The sequence below is a fragment of the Danio rerio genome, chromosome 17 (genome assembly GCF_052040795.2).
Source record: "Danio rerio strain M-AB ecotype USA chromosome 17, GRCz13ab, whole genome shotgun sequence".
Classification (NCBI taxonomy): Eukaryota; Metazoa; Chordata; class Actinopteri; order Cypriniformes; family Danionidae; genus Danio; species Danio rerio.
The window spans coordinates 29,192,403-29,211,095 of NC_141037.1; the positions used below are offsets into that span (position 1 = coordinate 29,192,403).

Genomic DNA, 18,693 nt, shown 5'->3' on the forward strand with positions numbered 1-18,693 from the left:
TTAAGTAGCATATACTTTAGAAACATGCCACTCATATGCTGACATGCTCCCTTTGGATGAATTCTTATATCTTCTTAGGTTTGTCGTCACGTGTTTCCCCTCCACTGGTTTTGTATGTCAGTAAACAGAATCTTAGCCAGTTCAGAGGCTTTGGGGTTGCTCTCCTGCCTGAAGTTACCCGCCCCTCATCCACCTTCAGGGGACATGAAATGACCTTGCTCTCTTATGGGCAGGGGTGGGCGGGTGTGTGTAGTTTATGCCTCCTGCTCTCTCCGATCTGAAGGTCTCTCTCCATACAGAATTTTGAGTTCACCTTAAGCATAATGTTGCAGCAAATGAGTTGTACGATCACAAGCCATGATTTATCAGGATCATGGTTCAGTGCATCTGTTTATTTTTAAGTTGATAAATTTGCTGATCAAATCCTGTTTTTATTTGTATTCCCATTGAAAACCACAATGTATTTTTTAGAAATAAACATGCAGACATTAAAACATTTCATTTCATTCTAGAATTCTCCAGATTCTCTGTGATCACTGTGAATTAATCTTTCTATTGATCAAGTCAGAACGCTCCAATTGGTTCTGGACAGAAAACAGCTTCACATAATGCTGATTCTGTATGTTAGTTATGCCGTCATATTATTCAAATATTTTAGTTAATCACACAGTGTTTTGCTTGGTGGCTATGATGACACAAACTTGGTGGCTGCAAGTTTCTGTCTTAATCTTTAATTTAATACTTAAAAAAATGTTCAAAACAGAATCTTGAGTCTTAATGAATGAATTAATGAATCCTTGGCTCCAATAAACAAATTCATCCAAAAACAAAATGTTGTAGTGCTGAGTTAACATGCAAATGTTCTTTTTCGACTTTTATTTTGATCTATTTTCATTGAGCAAACAAAAAACAACTGTTGTATAAAATTAAAATTAGATTTGAAAGCAACACTCACAATTTCATGATATAGCTTTTCTATCATGTCATGTTTCATAAATACAATTCAATAATTTATTAATAAAATGTATTTAGTTCAGTAATTGTTTAGTGATAATCGAATACTGTGGCAGCCATTATGCAAGCATTCACAGTATATTGTACATTTGTGTATGTGTGAACATTGGCATAGCAACAGTATTCATGGCAGTGTTGTGGAAGCGGTGTCATAGACATGCAACTAATTCTCAGTCTGTGCATTAGTAAGCATGTCAGGTGGATCTTTCTCCTGCCTACCGAGATCCACCACACTGTGCTCATTTGTGGAGTAGGCATCCTAATTGAGGTGTCTGTCTGAGCAATGATCTGAAAGCATCATGGCATACATGGGTGGGACAGATGCTGACATTGTAGTTATAATCAATGTGAAAAGGATCTTGTCTTAGTTTTACTGGCCATTTCATGCAAAGTTGGTATGGGATGGGTCACGCAAATGAGCTTGTGCTCTATATTACCCTCAAAATTATCCTCAAATTCTCCTATCTGTAACTTTGAGCATAAATAGTGCAAATAATGCCTTGTATCTAGGATGATTTATTGTCATCTGTGGAACTGATGTTGCAGCTCAAGTATTCACTAATGCTACTTTAGCGAAATGGATTTCACCATTATAACAACCAACACTAGAGATGCATCATACATGTATATAATGTGTACACACTCTCATATATAAATTCTAAATGCACATCAGCGCATGTGATGTCTTTTAAAGGCATTTAAAATTAGATCTGTGAGAATGTGTATCTTCAGTTAGTTAGCTAATCGTCACTTTCCTACAAAACAAGATGACATCAACTACTGGTTTGACATACAAAATACAGCATGTTTACAATGTTTTGAAAACATTGTGTGTCGTAACTTTTTTATTTTTTTAAATGCAAGGGAAACACTTCTCTATTTTTGACTGTATTGTTGTGCATAACTATATAGCCTCAGAGCACTGAATCAAACTTTTAGTCACTAAAAAAATGCATTTCTTGGCATAGTAAAGGGCTGGCAAATATTTCTCTCTCTCTTTTTTATTAATGTAGTACTTCATCTTTGTCAGGCTCTTGAGAGGTGTTGAAAGCTTGGGTGGTGGGTAATTGTTGGCTTTGAAAAAGGCCCACCCTCAAGAGTGTAAAGCTTATTTTTTTCATTCAGTTTAGCACCTCTGACTGTTCAGACAGCTCTACTGTAGCATAATGGCTTTCTTTTGCAGTCTGCTGTTAACCCAAGCCAATCAAACGGTCATGCACACCAACTGCAGGCCATTTTAAATGATCACCAGGAGAATTGTGCTCAAAGAGCCTCATTGCTTTGCCTCTTTTGCTTAAAATGAAGAATATTTTTGTCCTCTACTTGAATTTGTCGATTAGACTGCATTGCTACTGTACTGAATAAATAAATTGTAGCCTTTTTACCAACAGGTTCATTACACAAACCCAGCTATCTACGAAACTATGTTAACTATATTAAGTGCTATTAATTTGACCATTTTTTGAGAGGATGCATTTGACAGATTTGCAGAGTTTCCACACTGTTAGTGGAAATCCAACTAATTACCAGAATTAAACATTTTTTTAACTATTTTCTGTTGAGATAACATGCGGCAGCTAACTGACTAATTGTAAATGTGGTGGTAAATATTCTACTCCGATTCCCAGTGCATGTTAATGTGAAGAACAACCATCTTTAACTCACTGTGAGGCTGCTTCAGCGTGCCGGCTGTCACAAAAAATGTTGCACTTTTTCACACCGACTCGAAGTTTAATAATCTGTAAGAAGTCTGTCACTGCCAACACATCTCTCACTCTCTCTCGTTTTCTGTTTTTTTAGGAGGAACAGAACAGAGGGAAGCCAAACTGGGAGCACCTAAATGAAGATTTGCATGTACTGATCACAGTGGAGGACACACAGACACGTGCTGAGATCAAGATGAGAAGAGCTGTCGAAGAGGTCAAGAAACTACTGGTGCCTGCAGTAAGTTGCACATGTTTGTTCTTCCCAAATATACTTGCGGTTTGAAAGTGATGCTACAAATGTTTTGACCTTTGAGATCCTCTCCTCAGACCTGCTTGAGGCTTGTACTTTGATGTAAGGCAGCACTGTTGAATCTGGCAAAACATTCTATCCTGCTTCCTGTTCTAGGTGTGATGCCTTTGTGCATATGGGGCGGATTTTAATCCCACCCCTGACCCCTGGCTTCAGTCTTCTGCTAGATTTGATATTTTTATCTCTGGCTCCCAACAGAGAACAAATGGTGCTCTGCAACCTGATTCCCACAGATTTCCGCCCCATTCCACCTTTCTGTTCTCTGCTCCTCCATCGGTTGCTGCAGGGGGTGCGGACGCTTAAGTCAGGGTCTTGGGCTCCAGGCTGTTTTGCCTGCAGTGAACAGAATGGCCGGACAGCTGCAAGAGCCTGTTCCCTATCAGGCGACATAGTGGAAAGGCTTCGACCCACTGAAACCTGGCCAGAAGCAGCCGTTCCGGCCAGCCATGTGCCTCTCGCTTCATTTCAGAGCGGGACATGGAGTCCTTGGCAGTGCTCTGACTGCTCTCAGCCGCTCGCTTTCTCCAGTTTCTTTGTGTCGGTTTTTTTTTTTTTGCTCTCTCTCTAGTCCAGAAACCCCACATTTTCCTTTTTGTTTAGGGATTTTTCTCCTTTTGCGCCTGTATATCTTTTGTTCCATATGAGGATGAAGGCCCTAAACCTTCCACACACATGCAGCACATGAGCTCTCTCTTGGCACACACACACACTAGTCCAAAAAAACATACATGCATAGCCGAGTGTGTTTTGAGTCATTCTGTATAGTGTGTGTGTGTGTGTGTGTGTGTGTGTGGGAGGGAGATGAGTAAATGGATACATGCTCTCTCCAAATTTTTACTCTGACCCAATACTCCCCTAAGATCAAAGTCATCCTCACCATGTACATCCCTCCTTTGCTGGAAACACGCACACGCAAACTATGCTCAAACTCTCAGGAGGCCAGTATTTGTTTGGATTATGTGTTTCTTTCCGTCTTATAAAACACTCCCGCTCTTTTAAACATGTCTTTCCCATTTATCGTAAATTGTACTGTAAAAATTATTATTATTATTTATTTATTTATTTTTTGGACCTAATGAAAAAGTCAGTTTATATTTTGATATTATTTCTATTTTCTGCAATTCATGAAATTCTAAGCATATTGACAAATTTAAATGACATTCACAAGTTAAAAGTAATTGATGGAAGTTTCATATTTGCCTGATCTGTCTCTTCAAGATTTGCCATACGGATGAAGCTCCTCTTAAACTTGGCTTTCCTGCTGCTTCTGTGTGTGGCAGATTGACTCTAATGCCCTTTATCATGCCAAGCTAAACTGGATTAAATGACAAACCGTCCATCTCAGCCCATGCAGTCTTAATGAAGGATATCTTTGGCTCATTTAGAGGCATGAAATTGTCTTATTAAATACATTATGAAACAGACGGGGTCACAGTCTGTTTCCTCTCGGCTCTTCATTTTGTCATTGTGCAAAGGATTTTATTGGTTCGGGCAAAGAGAAAGGGGGGCAGTAGTGTCTCAGAGCTCTCGGAGAGAGGCGCTCTGTTTTATAAACATCTGCGATATTGATTTCTACCTACCTTGAGAGGCAGCTAGCACATTACCGCATGAATCTGTAATCCTGGCCCAGGCCCTGAAGAGTTGCCACAGCCGAACGGTTCCCGCTCGCAGAGACCAAATTGAAATTTTCAGCCTTGCTCAAGGAATCAGTTCCACACACAGCATTTGAATGATCGGCAGACTCTGTGCATATACGCTGGGTATGCACATGCACACGCACACACATAGCCTCACAGCCCAGGGTTAGAAGGGGGTGATTGAGAGATTCGGCTCAAAGGCCCTGTGAACTTTTCAACTCCCAGCGAGAAACGGAGAAAGGGAGAGACACGGAGAGAGAGATTTGAGTTGAAGGTGGGCTGGTAATGAAGGTAGCAGCGAGTGAGAGGATTAAGGCTGGAACATAATGGAAGGCAAAAGATAAGGATCGAGCAACACTTTTACATGCGGATCACTTCCCACAGTTCTTCCGCTCCAGTCTCACTCATCTTTTCACTTACGCATGACATCACGCAGCATTTCTGCTGTCCTGCAGATATCGACCAGCCTATGTCCCTCTTCCACTGTCTGTGTTTTGGTGTTCTTCTATTCAAAGGGATGCACAACAAATCAGCATCACTTCTAAAAAAGCCTTTACTTTTTTGTTTCTTTTTTGATTGCAATTCCAGTATTTCTGGTGCATTTCTGTAAATTATATGATTTGTTATATTTTTAAAAGACTGTGATTCCTACATCAGAAGTAGCTTAAAGCTAGGGCTGCAACTAATGATTATTTTGATAATTAAGTCAGGTGATTTTAGTTTTTTCTTTCTATCATTATTATTCATAGAATAAATGTAAATGTTTTTTTTTATTTGACATTTTTGCTTAAGTATGTTAACTCATTAATCAGTGTATTATTTATATATAAAAGTATGCTTTAAAAATGCAAAAGTCACACATGGAGTTTAAGAATCTTTATGTTTGACATTTTAAACTTTAAATAATAATAAAAAAAAAATTAAACAAAGTTTTTGAACAGTAGAACTTATTTAAATATCCAAAATATAAATAATTGAAAAGTAAAGCAAGTGTTGAACTCAGGACATAAACACACTAACAACAAGATGTTAAGCAGCAGAATTAGTTTGAAATTTTTTAAAAGTATAAAGAATAAATAAACAACAAATATTTCTTTTTGAAGCACAGGTAGAAATCTGAAGATCAGGTGAAATTTTACTGCTCAGTGGACAAATGTAATTCTATCAGCGTTCATTGATGACTATAATATTGATTAATTGTATTCTCCTACTTCTGCTGTCTGCTGATTTAAAATATGTGGTGTCTCACTACATTTCCATGATTTAATTCAAGCTTATCTAAAGTAGTTCTATTTAATTAATCATCACTATAGCTCCTGAGCTGATTGCGCAATGCGATGCTTGCAAGTCGCAACTGAACTGATCTAGGGCAAAAGTCCCGAAGTTAGCAAACCGTTTAAACAAAAGCACTTAAGCTATACCATTTTGACATGATGAAGTTGACTGTTGTAGGCTTCTTCCATGTCACAAAAGCTCAGTCTTGCATAGTTGTCCCGTTACTGTCTTAAGAGACATTTAACATAAAATTCTCCCCTGTCTTGGAAGGCTAGGGCTGCATGCTTTTTACTGCATTTGGTTCTGTACTCTCCATTGCAGCAGTGTATCATGTCAACATTCCTCAGTCATGTGAGCAGCCCAACAAATCCACAGTGGCATTTTATTATTAATATATATTGATTTTTAGCTATTAATTGTTGCAGTCCTAGAATTAAGTGTGATTGTGTCTGTCCCAACATGAGCGCCATGGTGGAAAGGGATGCTGGTCAAACATTTTCTCTCTCACTCTTCTGTCCTCTGTGTTACTCTTTTGCTAGAGGGACACTCTGTGTTTGTTCATAAAAGTGCTGAACCACATGGTGACGTATAAAACTATGGTCTATAAAACTCTCGAGAGCAACACAGATCTATATCCTTTGGAGTTTGACTTATAGCATATAATTCAGATTTAGGGCTTTGCATTTACATTTACGAAGACGTGACCTGCCTTCAAGTTCGGTTATCATTTTTGTTGCAGCTGCAACTTTATAAATGATCAGAAATTTCAGAAAGCATTGAGGGGACTGATGCATCTTTTTGAGATAACTGTTAATGTATTATTTTTTGAAAAATATAGAGCAGAACATTCTTAGTGAGCTTAGTGAAGCTAGTATCATACTTTCAATGGGGGAATCTAAATATTAGGATGGGGCTGATAAAAAATAAATAAATAAGCAAATCACTGATCTTATCTCTGAAATTGCATTTTTTTTTTAAATGCGCTGATTGTGTGGCCAGCTCAAGTTATACATCTACTTTCAATGCTTTTGTATCAAACAATCTTGGGCAACATCACCCTTTTTATGCAATTTGTATGCATAATGATTTGTCTTTGATTCTGTGCACTAGAATACTTGCTTTGCTAGTTTCTCAGATTCGAGGCCCAATTTTTGAAGGCAGTGAAAGCTGCTAGGATTATAGCAACCCCGCTTATGAGGCAGCTCTAATCTCCAGCAGATTCTATGACATGCTACAGCGCAGCAAATAAAGATGGGTTGTAGTCAGGGACACATCTACGTATCAGATCCTTGCTAATTTAATTTACTGGTTTATATGCCAACCCATTTGGAGATGATCAGAGAGAATAAAACAGTGCAATTCCTTCCTACAAAGTAATTAGCCTCTGAAATGTGTTAAAAACATGACAAATTGGTTTTCTCGTTAGTGGTGCTAAACCCAGGAGAGCTGACGCCCATGACGGGTGTTGTGGATTTAGACGTTTAGAAGATGCAGTGTGTCAAAATTGCCAAGAGATTCTTTTACTACAAGGTGACATTGCTCATTTACCCTCGAGGTGTGTGTTTGAGAGAGAGAATCCATCTAACAGACAGCAGAAAGTCACTTCTAGTGATTGACAATAGCTGTGTTGGTATGTGAGGTCAGTGTTAATCCTGCTGTCCCAGCATTCTCAGAGGCCCTATGAAAGGCCTTCTGGGAAAATGCTAGCCTGAGATATTCACTCTAAATACCCCCTCGCTTCAAATGGCGTGGTGTTTGCACAGAACCATACTTGAGCTTATCTGCTCCCTGTTGGTATCAGTGCACAAGGGAACGTGGTGAAATAGAAGCTCACACCTATGACATCTCATTAAGAATCTAGGCCACTATGTGTCCATTCCCTTTACCTCGGCTAATTAAAGTGGTGTGTCAAAACATTTTTTTCTGGGTTATTTTAATGTCAGCGCACTGGGTCGGCTGTCATCGAGAGTGAGCAAAGGTTTGAAATCATAATGTTGGATGAAGACCTTATTTAAATTCTGTACGCCACTGCTATTCGTTTCTTTTGTGGATGCCCCTGGCTATAAGGAGCATGTAGCGTTTCAGTTTTACTTTGTGTTCAGTTTTTGTCAGGGAGGCACTTCCTGCTAGATTGTGGCATATCTGTAGTAACAGTTTTGCCTCCAGAGCTCAATGGCTTTGCAGCTTTATGTGGGTGTGTATTGTAGCCTAGCAGTCTGGCCCTTTCCTTTATTCCGTTCTTTCTTATTGCTATCCTTCTCCCAGCATTTCGTTTTAACTCTGCCTGTGCTTGTAGGCAGAAATCGACTAGAGAACCAACTTGCTGCTCCCTGCATCCTCCATAATGCTTCCAATATCTTTAAAGGCTACAAAGCAAATGGGAGGGAGGTGAAAAGGAAGAAGAGAAATGGGGAGCTTCGCTCACACAACGCTTCCAGCATCTCTCCGTGAATGGGCTCGTCCTTGCCTGTAACAAAGTGACTGGGTTAGCAGTGTTTGCACTGTAGCCTGGAGCCCTCTTTCCTTCTCTTGTCTATTCTTCTCACACACACACACACCATCTCTTTTGGCACATCTTTTATCCCATGTACTCCAATAACCATCACATTCAGCTCCTCTGCAGAGCACAATGAGTCCCCAATCTGGAGAGGTTTCAAGCCTCTCTGAGTTGTCATGGGTGCTTTGCATTTGTAATCTTTTCCCAATTCAGGAGCACAGTTAATTTCACACCATACACCTGGTTATAGACCTTTCACTCACTCGTAAGCTCAGAGGAAAGGCAAGAGAGAGAGACAGATGGTGTGTAATATACGACAGGCGCCTTGGTCTGTGGGGCGTAACGTCCTCGTCAGCCAAATTCTCGCCGTCAGCTCACGGGCAGTGTGTCTTATGGAATGCTGCCTGAAACGAGGACGGTTCTGGGCAGCCAGCTTATCTTGATCGATAAACACCTTTTCTTGAACATGCATAATCACTCTCACCTTCTATCAGACCCATGTGACAAACCAGAACAAAATGCCATCTGGCTGTTCGATGTTGTTTCAACATTTTTGGTGAGAAGGCCTATCCAATTACTGAGCATTTTCTGACCAGGGCATCTCATAATTGTGGTGCACCCATTTCATGTCAATTAATTACTGTAATTTCAGTAAAGTAGGGCTGCCGTATATAGTTTTGTAATATGCTCTATCATTTATTTTGTGGTGTTTACACATTTGCTGTAATTCTTTTTGGTAATTTATACAAGTGCAAAATTACAGGGACGCAAACAGAAACATTATTTTATCACATTTCATCTTGGACCAGTAATCATTACTTTTTGAAAAGTGTTTATAATTTTATTTATATTATTTTCAACATTTTTAATCCAACGTTTGCCTTGATAATCTAAATAACGGAAGACATATGATCACACATGAAACAATATATTTCTGACTTTGTAGTTTTAAAATGTAAAAAAGAAGGTATGATAATAAACATTTAATTGATTGAAATTTGTTTAGAAGTTGTGATATATTGCTATCAGCATAACATATTGTGGTATGAGACTTTTGTCATATAGACCATTTCTAAGGGCGTTCTCGCATTTGGTACAGTTGCCTTAGACTGTTCTGAAAAGCGATGGTCAATTGGCAAGGGGTGGCCAACTGAATTGGTCTGAGCCCGATTCAGAGTACATCCCAAATGAACCAGGAAACGCACCTGGGCTCTGTGTGAGTGAGCATAAAGTGGGTGCGCCACATCTTAAAAGATAGTTCAGCAGCCAGCAACAAAAAAATCTTCCTGTTTACAATGGTTTCAAACTTGTAAACTGGTGTTTGTTGAATGTGCAGCAACATTCTGTGTGCCCGAGGAAGAAATAAATAAATATGGGTTTAGAATAGCATAAGTAAATGATTTTGAACTAATATTTGTTTTTAGCAGAACTATCCCTTAAAGCTTGTAACTGCGTTTGTATTTGGAGTGATTGGATCTTGTCTGTATTGTACTGGAATACTTCGGTGCGGCTTGAGTTTCATCAGCTAAGATCAGTGAAGATTTTGGAAGACAAAGGACAGGCGAAAAAAATGTATGTGAATGCAACCACCTGTGACGACAGCCTCCTGAAATGCATGCAAGTTGCCCTGCAGGTCAGTGCAACCCGTCCGAGAGTGCTCTTGTGTCCCTGTTTTCAGAGCATGTGTCGCATCTGATCACTCTCAAACCCCAGCTGCAGGGTCTAGAGCGTAGGATCATGGGTAATGGGAACATCCTCAGCCGTGAGCTTGTAAAGGCCCCATTGCGCTGCTTCTGTGACGTGGCTTGTAGATAGCTGGAGAGACATCAGCACTCATCACTGCTCCTTACATAAGTGTGTACAAAATCTGAACAAAGGGTCAAACAACTGATACTGTAGACATAGTTAAAGCATAGTGTTTTGCAAAATCAGTGACCATATATGAAATATTTATTGTTATATTTTATAAATTCATTTGTTTAATAGTATTACTACTCTATTAAACTTTCAAGATTCCAGCAAAAACAAAATAACTTAATTTGCATATTTATCCAAAGCACAAAGCCCTGTTATAGCTGACCATGTGAGGAGCTGTTCTGAAAAAATATGGCTGACTGAGACATTCCAGAGAGCCATTTTTTCTTGGAGAATCGGAATTTTTGTTGTTGTTTGTTTTGCAGCATCTGATTGTGTCGAAATGGTATCTGGTCTTGGCAGTGCTTGCAGTTTCAAAACTACAGGCCCAAGAGGGTGAGGTTGTTATCCTTCTGTGCTATGTTCTGCTTTATAGTATGCTCTCCCCCTACTTCCCTAAAGCAGCTGTCCTCTTTTACTTTCTGCGCTCTTCTTGATTGGAGCCATGGTTTGCACCCTGGGCTTACTGACCACCAGAACTGCAACAGGAAAAGGCTTCTCTTGGGGTCTGTATGCTAATCCGGCCTTTGCTGGCAGCAGCTTCAAACGCTTCGTTGGACTGGCAGTTCGTCAGACTCACTGAACAGAATGGAAAGAGCAGAACCAAAATAGACTGGGATTTACTGTGTGCCTATTTTCACCTGAGCACCTGCCATTTTAAAGGCACAAATTCAAGCACCGATGTGTGAAGTGAACCACTTCACACAGTGCAATGGGATTTGTCTTTTAATTTTCAGGTTTAAAGTGATTTTCCTGGCATAACAAGTGTCACCATAAATGAGACAGTAGTTCAGTAAAAAGACACTAGCATTTATTTACTGTCTTGAAATCACATTTCACGTCATATTATTGTAGACGCTCTCGTATGCTTCTAAGCTGTTTTGTGGTTAAAAAATAGTGCCGCAAACGTTAATCACTTTTCTTAAGTGGAAAAGAAAACTGATGCTGTAGGGAGCATTTTATTTAACTGCTCTGTTTTTTTACTTCTATATGGACACTTTTTTTGTGAATTTGATGCGTAATTTAATAAGAAAGGCATCATTTTGTGCTTTTGGGTTATTGCTACTTATCTTGAGTAATGAACATGCAGTTGCGTTAAAGTGTTGTTGTTGCTGGGATTTCAATTGCGAACTCTACACAGACCTCTGTGGTCCTGTAAAATGCTCCATCAGTGACCCTAAGAGCCTCCACCGAGCAGCAGCACAATTTTGCTAGAAAAGTGCTATAATTTTTAGTTCTTGCATCAATGCAAACAATCTGAACCAACTTGTCCATTATCATGAACTCATATGTTATATGATTTGCTCATACCACCCAAATTAGCTGTGCTGTAGCACTGTTACTGCAGAGGTAGATAACGTGGCCCTGACCTGTAGGAGCCCCTCTAGATAGGTTTAGTTCAGCCATGAGAGGAACAAGATCCTTCAGATGAGGATAAGAGTCCTCTAGGATATGCCAAGGATTTTGTCAAGGAGGTCGTTTTACAATTTTGTCCCACACCATTCAAATTATAAACATTAAATAATAAATATGGAGAGAAGGCAGAGATGCTTATGCTGATAATTGAAAACATTTTTTTTTGTACAGTCCACTGTGAATGTCAATGAAAAAACATTTTCATGCTGCAGTTTCCCTTTTCTCTGTAGCTATGCTGAACTGCCAACAGAAAGCTGTTGGAAAAATGATATTTACTCAACTGTACAGAAACTCTAGGAGGTTTGTTCATTTGAAGTGACGGAGCTGCTTTAATTTCCACTCCCTTCCAATCTTACACCCCTTATTGGAAGTCTGGGAGTGCTTCTGTCAGAGAAATCAGTGAAGCATAAATCTGTAATGTTAACAAGACTCATTGCTATATTATCAGTAATGTGTGATGATCTGAGCCTTGATATATTTGTGTATTTTATGCATAAAAAAAATGTAATCACTAAATGAATAAATATGTATAATCATTTTCATTGTAAAGTTTTGGCTGCTAAATTCCCTTTTTATACTATTTCTAGGTTTGTTATTAAAATAAATAAATAAAACCAAATCAAAAAAGTACATAATTAAAATTGCTACAATTGTAGTACTCATCAGCAATAAACTGGAAATGATCAGCTGGGTGTCACAATTAAAATTTATATTAACATTGATGCATCTATAATCAATCTAACACTGAAATCTCATTAACCCTGCTCCTCCCTGGTTTGTAGTCATGGGCTTAATTTAAATAGTTTGAAAGACTGATAACAGAGACAGATAAGGTTTCAGCAAAAACAGTCTGTGACATCTTTAACTTAAACTATAGATGGCTCTGGACTGAGACTTTGAAGTGGCTGTAGGTTACAACCATAACCACAACTTCCAGAAAGAGGCACAAAGTCAACTTGCGACTTTGAGAAGTTAAAGAGTCCATCCCCAAGCTCTCCTTTCTGTAACAAGCTATCTGGATAAATAACATAAACCTCTTAGTTTGCAGCCCACCTCTGGAGGTTAGTCCAGCCCTTGACTCTTCTGAAAACAGTTGGCTGTAATCTCTTCTGGTTCCCATAAAAGACCCCCTGCGGACATCAGTCCAACTGCATTTCCTTTGAACAGGCCACTAATCCTTTTACTTTAGGGAGAATAGCTACAGACTGAAACGCCAGTGTTTGTGCGCTAGCCTAGTTACGGGGATGTTTTTGTGCCCCCTTTGGCTCTCTGCACTCCCACCCCTGTTACATGGTGTCTGGGCTAATTATCCGCTCATTCAGAGACTGTTAGGGACGGGGACCACTAGGATCAGCCCTGGCATCTAGAGAGTCCTCTCGAAACAATCTCTCAAAGAGAGCCAGCTTTGGATTCCTTTCATCTTGCACTGTCTTCGAAGAGCCAACCGCATTGTGTTAGGCCATATGTAAGCTTTTGTAGATGATAACCAATGTTTAATTGCATGTAGAACATTTACTTTCTTAGAAATATTCAAGCAATCATTCTGATCTGAGAAGTTTCTTCCTCTTAGTTTAGATTAGTTTATCCTGACCTTCTCCAGATGCTTTGGGTTGCAATTTCGCTCAATACGTCTCCATTACTCTTCATTTGCAATCTCACATTGGCAGTACACAGTGTCTCCTGAAGTCAGCAAAATTGAACACGTCATCAAGATTGTGTGTGTGGACTCGGTTATTTTCAATTTCAATGTTTTCTAATTTTACTCGAGCGAAACATCTTTTCACGCAGCATGCATTGGTATATCAGGGCTCTGTGCCTTCTGCTTGCTAATATATTGGCCCTGACCCACAGAGCAGTTTGGCCATCACAGTGGAGACCTTGACTGCACTGGCCAACACTCTTCATTTTGTGCATTCGTTTTGCAGCTGCTAACCTTGACTGTGAAGTAACCTTCGCTAGGCCATCGGGAAATCGCTGTTTTCATATTAGACTCAGCATGGTCCATCGTCCTCGCTTCATGTTCAAAGGGCAGTCATAATAGTGCTGCTTTTATTGGGACTTGCTGACTTATTTATTCAGGCCTTTTTCTTCCTCTCCTGATTCATTCTTCCCATTTGCCCAATCATAAGGTTATGGGGTTGCAGAGCAGACAAGGCAGGGTCACAGTCCAAAACTGACAGCCCAGGCGACACTGAGCGCACGGCTCAGCTTTGACTCTCAAATCTCGGAATCTGATGCAAATCCGGCGGTATTTAAACCTCCAGATCAGCCTTCCCAAATCCTTTCAAGATATTCTCGGCTCGATTGGGTGGCATTAAAGGATCATAGGAGCAGAACAAAACATCGTCTGGCAGTGAGGGAGAGAGTGGGGAAGAGGAAGAGAAGAGGGGAAATTAGAAAGAAAGAGAGAGTAGACTGAAGGTTTTACAGTGTGTTGCACCAATGGAAATCGTGGATCATTTTAATGTTCGCTCTTGTTTTGCACTCCTCCCTCCTCATCTTCTGTTGGGCTTTTTATTTTGTGTGTTCGCTTAGTCTGATCTGTCCTCACAGCCTACTCTGGCGAAATCCAGTGTAATCCTGTATGGATGCCTTTGTCCAGTACATGTAAACAGCTGTGCAGTATTTTAAATACAGCTATCGCACTCCAATCTGGCCTACATATTATAAAATGTTCATTTTTCAGACAGAAGGTTTTTATTTTATCCAAAGCCATGTGTTTGCTACATGTTGAATCCCACTCTAGGGACACACTTTTGCATTTTCACCCTAGAGATACAACGACCTGGGTGTTTCAGAGTTTGTAGTAAAATTAGGTGCACCGTGAGAATGCTTGCTTGCTTTTGTTTAATCAATTGTTTGTTGTTTAAGTGTCACTGCTTAAAAAAAAAAAAATTCAGAAAGATGGATGAAAATCTCTGCAACATATAACAATGCTCACCTAATGTACAGCTACCTTTGTTAAAGTTCAGACATGTAGCATTAGAGTTTAAAATACACTACTTTTATGTGTCATTTTTTTAAGTTGGCTTTTGTACCTCCTGAACAAGTAGTTTACAAGTAGTTCTTTTAGTTTACTTTCACAGCCCAATAATATGCCGGTTAGGTGAATTGAAGATTCTAAATTGTCTCTCGGACCTTTGAGTCTTGTTCATTGAAATTAACTTATATATTTTTGAGTCATTTTGTTTGTTTTGTTCAATTTGCCAAAATTAATGTTATGAGATACTTCCAAACAAATCTACAACTAGCCTAAATGTTGATCACACTACAAACAAGTCATAACTAGCCCTAACCATAGCTAGCCATAATCATCTATACTAAGAAAGAGAAAATAATCTTTAATTTTTACCTGGTGTTTTGTCCTTAATCAACTCTGCTCACCTCTTCTGTCTTCTCTTCAAATTTGAGTCGTTCGTTCACCTGACACTGACCATTCCATCCAAGCTTAACCAATACAGTCTGAGCCAGAAATTATTAATTCACCTTTTGAGTCCATGTTTTTGAGTTGTTCGTTCATCACGTTACAGCATGTAAAGAGACTAAATGAACGAATCAAATCTTTTTCTGGCTCTGGCTGCATACGATTGGCTTATGTCACGTGATGATTGAACGACTCAAGCCCTATAGAGGACTCAAAAAATAAACGAAACTCCGAGCGGACTCATGATACTCAAGTTACATAAAAGATTTACTCTAAATAAACTAATCATTTAAGAACGACCCATAACTACTTTCTCATGACTTGTGTATAGATTAACTTTCTCACCATAAATATAGCCGTAGATGCTGTAATCGTGTAAATAAGTAAATTGCCTTTTTAGCTTGGGTTTTATAGTTGTATTTGAATTTTCATTTATATTACATTAATGCATCTTCGAGGCCCTTTTTAAGTGAAGGTTTCTGTTAAAGTCATTTGAATTACAACCACAAAGGCGCATCTGTGCTTTGCTCCAAATTTTAAGCACTCCGTTCCATCAACAAACCGAATAAAAGAAAAGATTTGAGCTTTACTCAAAATATTTCACAAGCTCACTGGTTTAGTTCTACTCAAGCCGGTTTTCAGAGCTTTTACAGAGCTTTACCTCCACGCAGTTGACAGCAGAAGTGTGGTGTAACTGCTTGTCATATGCAGTAATCTCTCTTCACTGGTTGGGTGACTGAAGTTCATCCGGAAGCTTTCACAATGCTGTCAAGGTTTTTGACATTGTTTCTGATGTGGATAAAAAATCTCTGGAGCACGTAGATTGAGGTAGATTTTTAGTGTGGATTTTAAAAATTTGTTGAAGCGGCAGTCGGAAGGGCAGGAAGTGACAAATGTAACTGCATTAAGCCTTGGTAAATTGTCTAATGTCAAGTAGAAATTTTCCTTGCTTTTTAAAAATATTTCTCTAGTTTAACAGCGTTATTTTTATCTGGTGGTCGGACAAAGTGATTTTTAAATTATATTGTATATTTGTATCAAGATAAACGCTTACAAGCTTCTCTGCTGGACTTAAACTGGCACAAATCTGCACAGAAAGAGGAAATGATTTGGAAAGGGCTGTAAACGTTTCATTATTGAGAGGAAATGCTGTACTTCTGAGTGTGTAACAAAATTGATGTGCTCACAAGCTCTGCTGTCACAGTCTACTGTCCCCTGTCCTCCCCTACAGCCAATGAGAGCCGCTTCACTCTGCTGCCCTTACAAATAGACCCCATTGATTGAATCTGATTCCTGTGGATAGAGCAGGATTATTGAGCGGCCTTCCCTGATTTCTCACACCCAGTGTGTGTGGAAACGTTCTCTCCGTGTCTACTTTTGTAGCTTAAATCAGAGGGACGTCTCCCTTGAGCTCCCCCAACCCCCATCTGATGACACACAGCCACACTTCCTTTATTTCCTTCCTCCCTTTCTCACCTGGAATAATATCAGCATTTTTTTGTACAAACATCCTGAGAATGTCACTAGCCTGAGAGGAAAAACTAGAGAAAGAGAGTTATAAACAAAAAAGGGAGGGAAAGAAAATCTGACCTGACCTCAATGAGAAATCTCCACACTACTGTGACTCTGAAGAGCAGCGTCATCCGCCTTTGCTGGAAGTCTGTGCTCCACTAACCCCTGTGTCACCAGAGACCTGTGGGGAGTTACTTTTAGTGACCAGAAGTACTGCAGCCTCATTAAATATCCTGCAGAATAAGAAAGAAACAAAGTCTTCGTTTGTGGGACGAGAGAAAATCGACTCAATCTGCTTTCACGGCCAGCACTGAGATGTTGTTATTTGGATTTAGAGCTGAGCCAACCGCACAAAGTCCTGCTTCAGCAGAAATGAGAGTGTGTTAGTTTATGGTGTTTTGGAGCTTTTTCGAGTCGTTTATCCTCTGCCTCACTCCTCTTAGAGGAATTAATAGGTCCGGCTGCCCTAGACCCTGATTTCCCTCCTTGTACAGACCCACTGCTTTAATCTTCTAAACAACGAGTTGCTTTTGTTTTTGCTTTTATGAGTATTTTTGGGTAATGGTTTTTCCCATTATAATGGTTTATGTAACAATGGCTGTGGTGATTACATTCTCTTTTTTCCCTCATTTCTTTTTTTCTGTTAGTAATCAAGTATACTAATGCAAAATAAGCACTTATAAAACTCTTGGATGAGAGTTAATTCAATGCCACGTTGGCACATGGCTTTCTTTAATTTCTGCTGTTTGTTCTATTTTTACTTTACGTCTCCACGTCTTTGCAATAGAATTGTGAACCTACACTGGTCTCACAGTTCAGTTACGATTATTATGCCTTCGATTCAGTTTGATGTCATGGTGCATTGACAATGCTTTCCATCCATAATTTGATATTTTACCTCACAGCACAATAATTCTTGTATTAAAATGTATAATTTTTAAATACATGTTATATGTATTTGTAATACAATCTTATCCTTTAATACCAGCAGTCCGCTATATGAACTGTACCTTTAATTTTAACTGCTCAAAGAAATAACTCTTTTTGAATGCATCAAACAAAACTTAGGTACATGCACAGAACAACACGAGCATTTAAAGCAAATAAACAAGCGTGAATATTTTCCCGCTTGCTTTTTGACCATTGTTGAGCGGGTTGTCTATGTGCCCTGATTTATTGCATCAAATAGAATAATAGTAATCTAAACTGCAATTTTATTTATTTATAATTTTCTTTTGATGCTTTCATGTACATAGAGAGCGTATGGTTTGACTTATACTGAAGCCAGCCACCAGGTGGTGATCAATATGTTTGGCTTCACCTTTCAGTGTGTGTGAGGTAAGCTTGTTTCTGACGTAAATTCATGTGAATGTGCTTCTTGAAATATGTAGTACATTTTAGATTTTTATTTTGTTCTTTTTTTCTTTTGCCTATTAGATAAACTTATTATCCTGCCCTCACACTAGTATACATGTCACCATAAAAGAGATGTTGCAAGGGATTAAAAGATTAAAAGGTTTTTCTTTTAATGCATAAATCACACTTAAATGTTCCACAAAAAGAGATGTCAGTTTAGATTTAATGATGACTTTTTCATGCTTTATAGAGCTTTGCAGTCCCCTTTCACTTTGAATAGAAATAATAGGCAATATTCTACCTATCATCTTCTTTTGCTTTACGTGGAAAGCCAGTAATAGAGGCCTAGATTGAGGGGTAAGTAAATGACACACATTTTCACCTTGACAGACTATTTCATGAATCATTGGTGTGATTCTATAGTGGCTGTTCACCCATCATCGGCCCTGGAGCAGATCTTTGCTCTTGTCGAGCGGCCGACTCCTTGTCAGTTCAGACAGTATTAGAGCAGCCCTGTCGAAACTGAGATCTGCTGGCCAGAATAAGAGTGAACAGACATCATTTGTAAGGCGCAGGAAGGATGTGTGACAGAAAGGCTGCTCGGTCATTGGAAACTTTCAGTTTGTGCATGT

The 18,693-nt window shown here is 39.2% G+C and overlaps 1 protein-coding gene and 1 long non-coding RNA gene across 5 annotated transcripts in view; both read left to right on the top strand.

Annotated features, from left to right (window-relative positions):
- The window catches only part of qkia (QKI, KH domain containing, RNA binding a), an 87,274-nt gene that overhangs the window by 57,373 nt on the left and 11,208 nt on the right, over positions 1 to 18,693 (top strand). For all 4 annotated transcript variants that reach the window (NM_131224.1, XM_087288578.1, XM_087288577.1 and 1 more), the window contains 1 exon segment: positions 2,815 to 2,958. In NM_131224.1, coding sequence (NP_571299.1) covers positions 2,815 to 2,958 — 144 coding nt within the window.
- LOC141378582 (uncharacterized) lies at positions 3,684 to 9,436 on the top strand. Its single transcript, XR_015513451.1, has 2 exons — positions 3,684 to 6,293; positions 6,374 to 9,436. It is a non-coding gene; the product is annotated as an uncharacterized LOC141378582 (long non-coding RNA).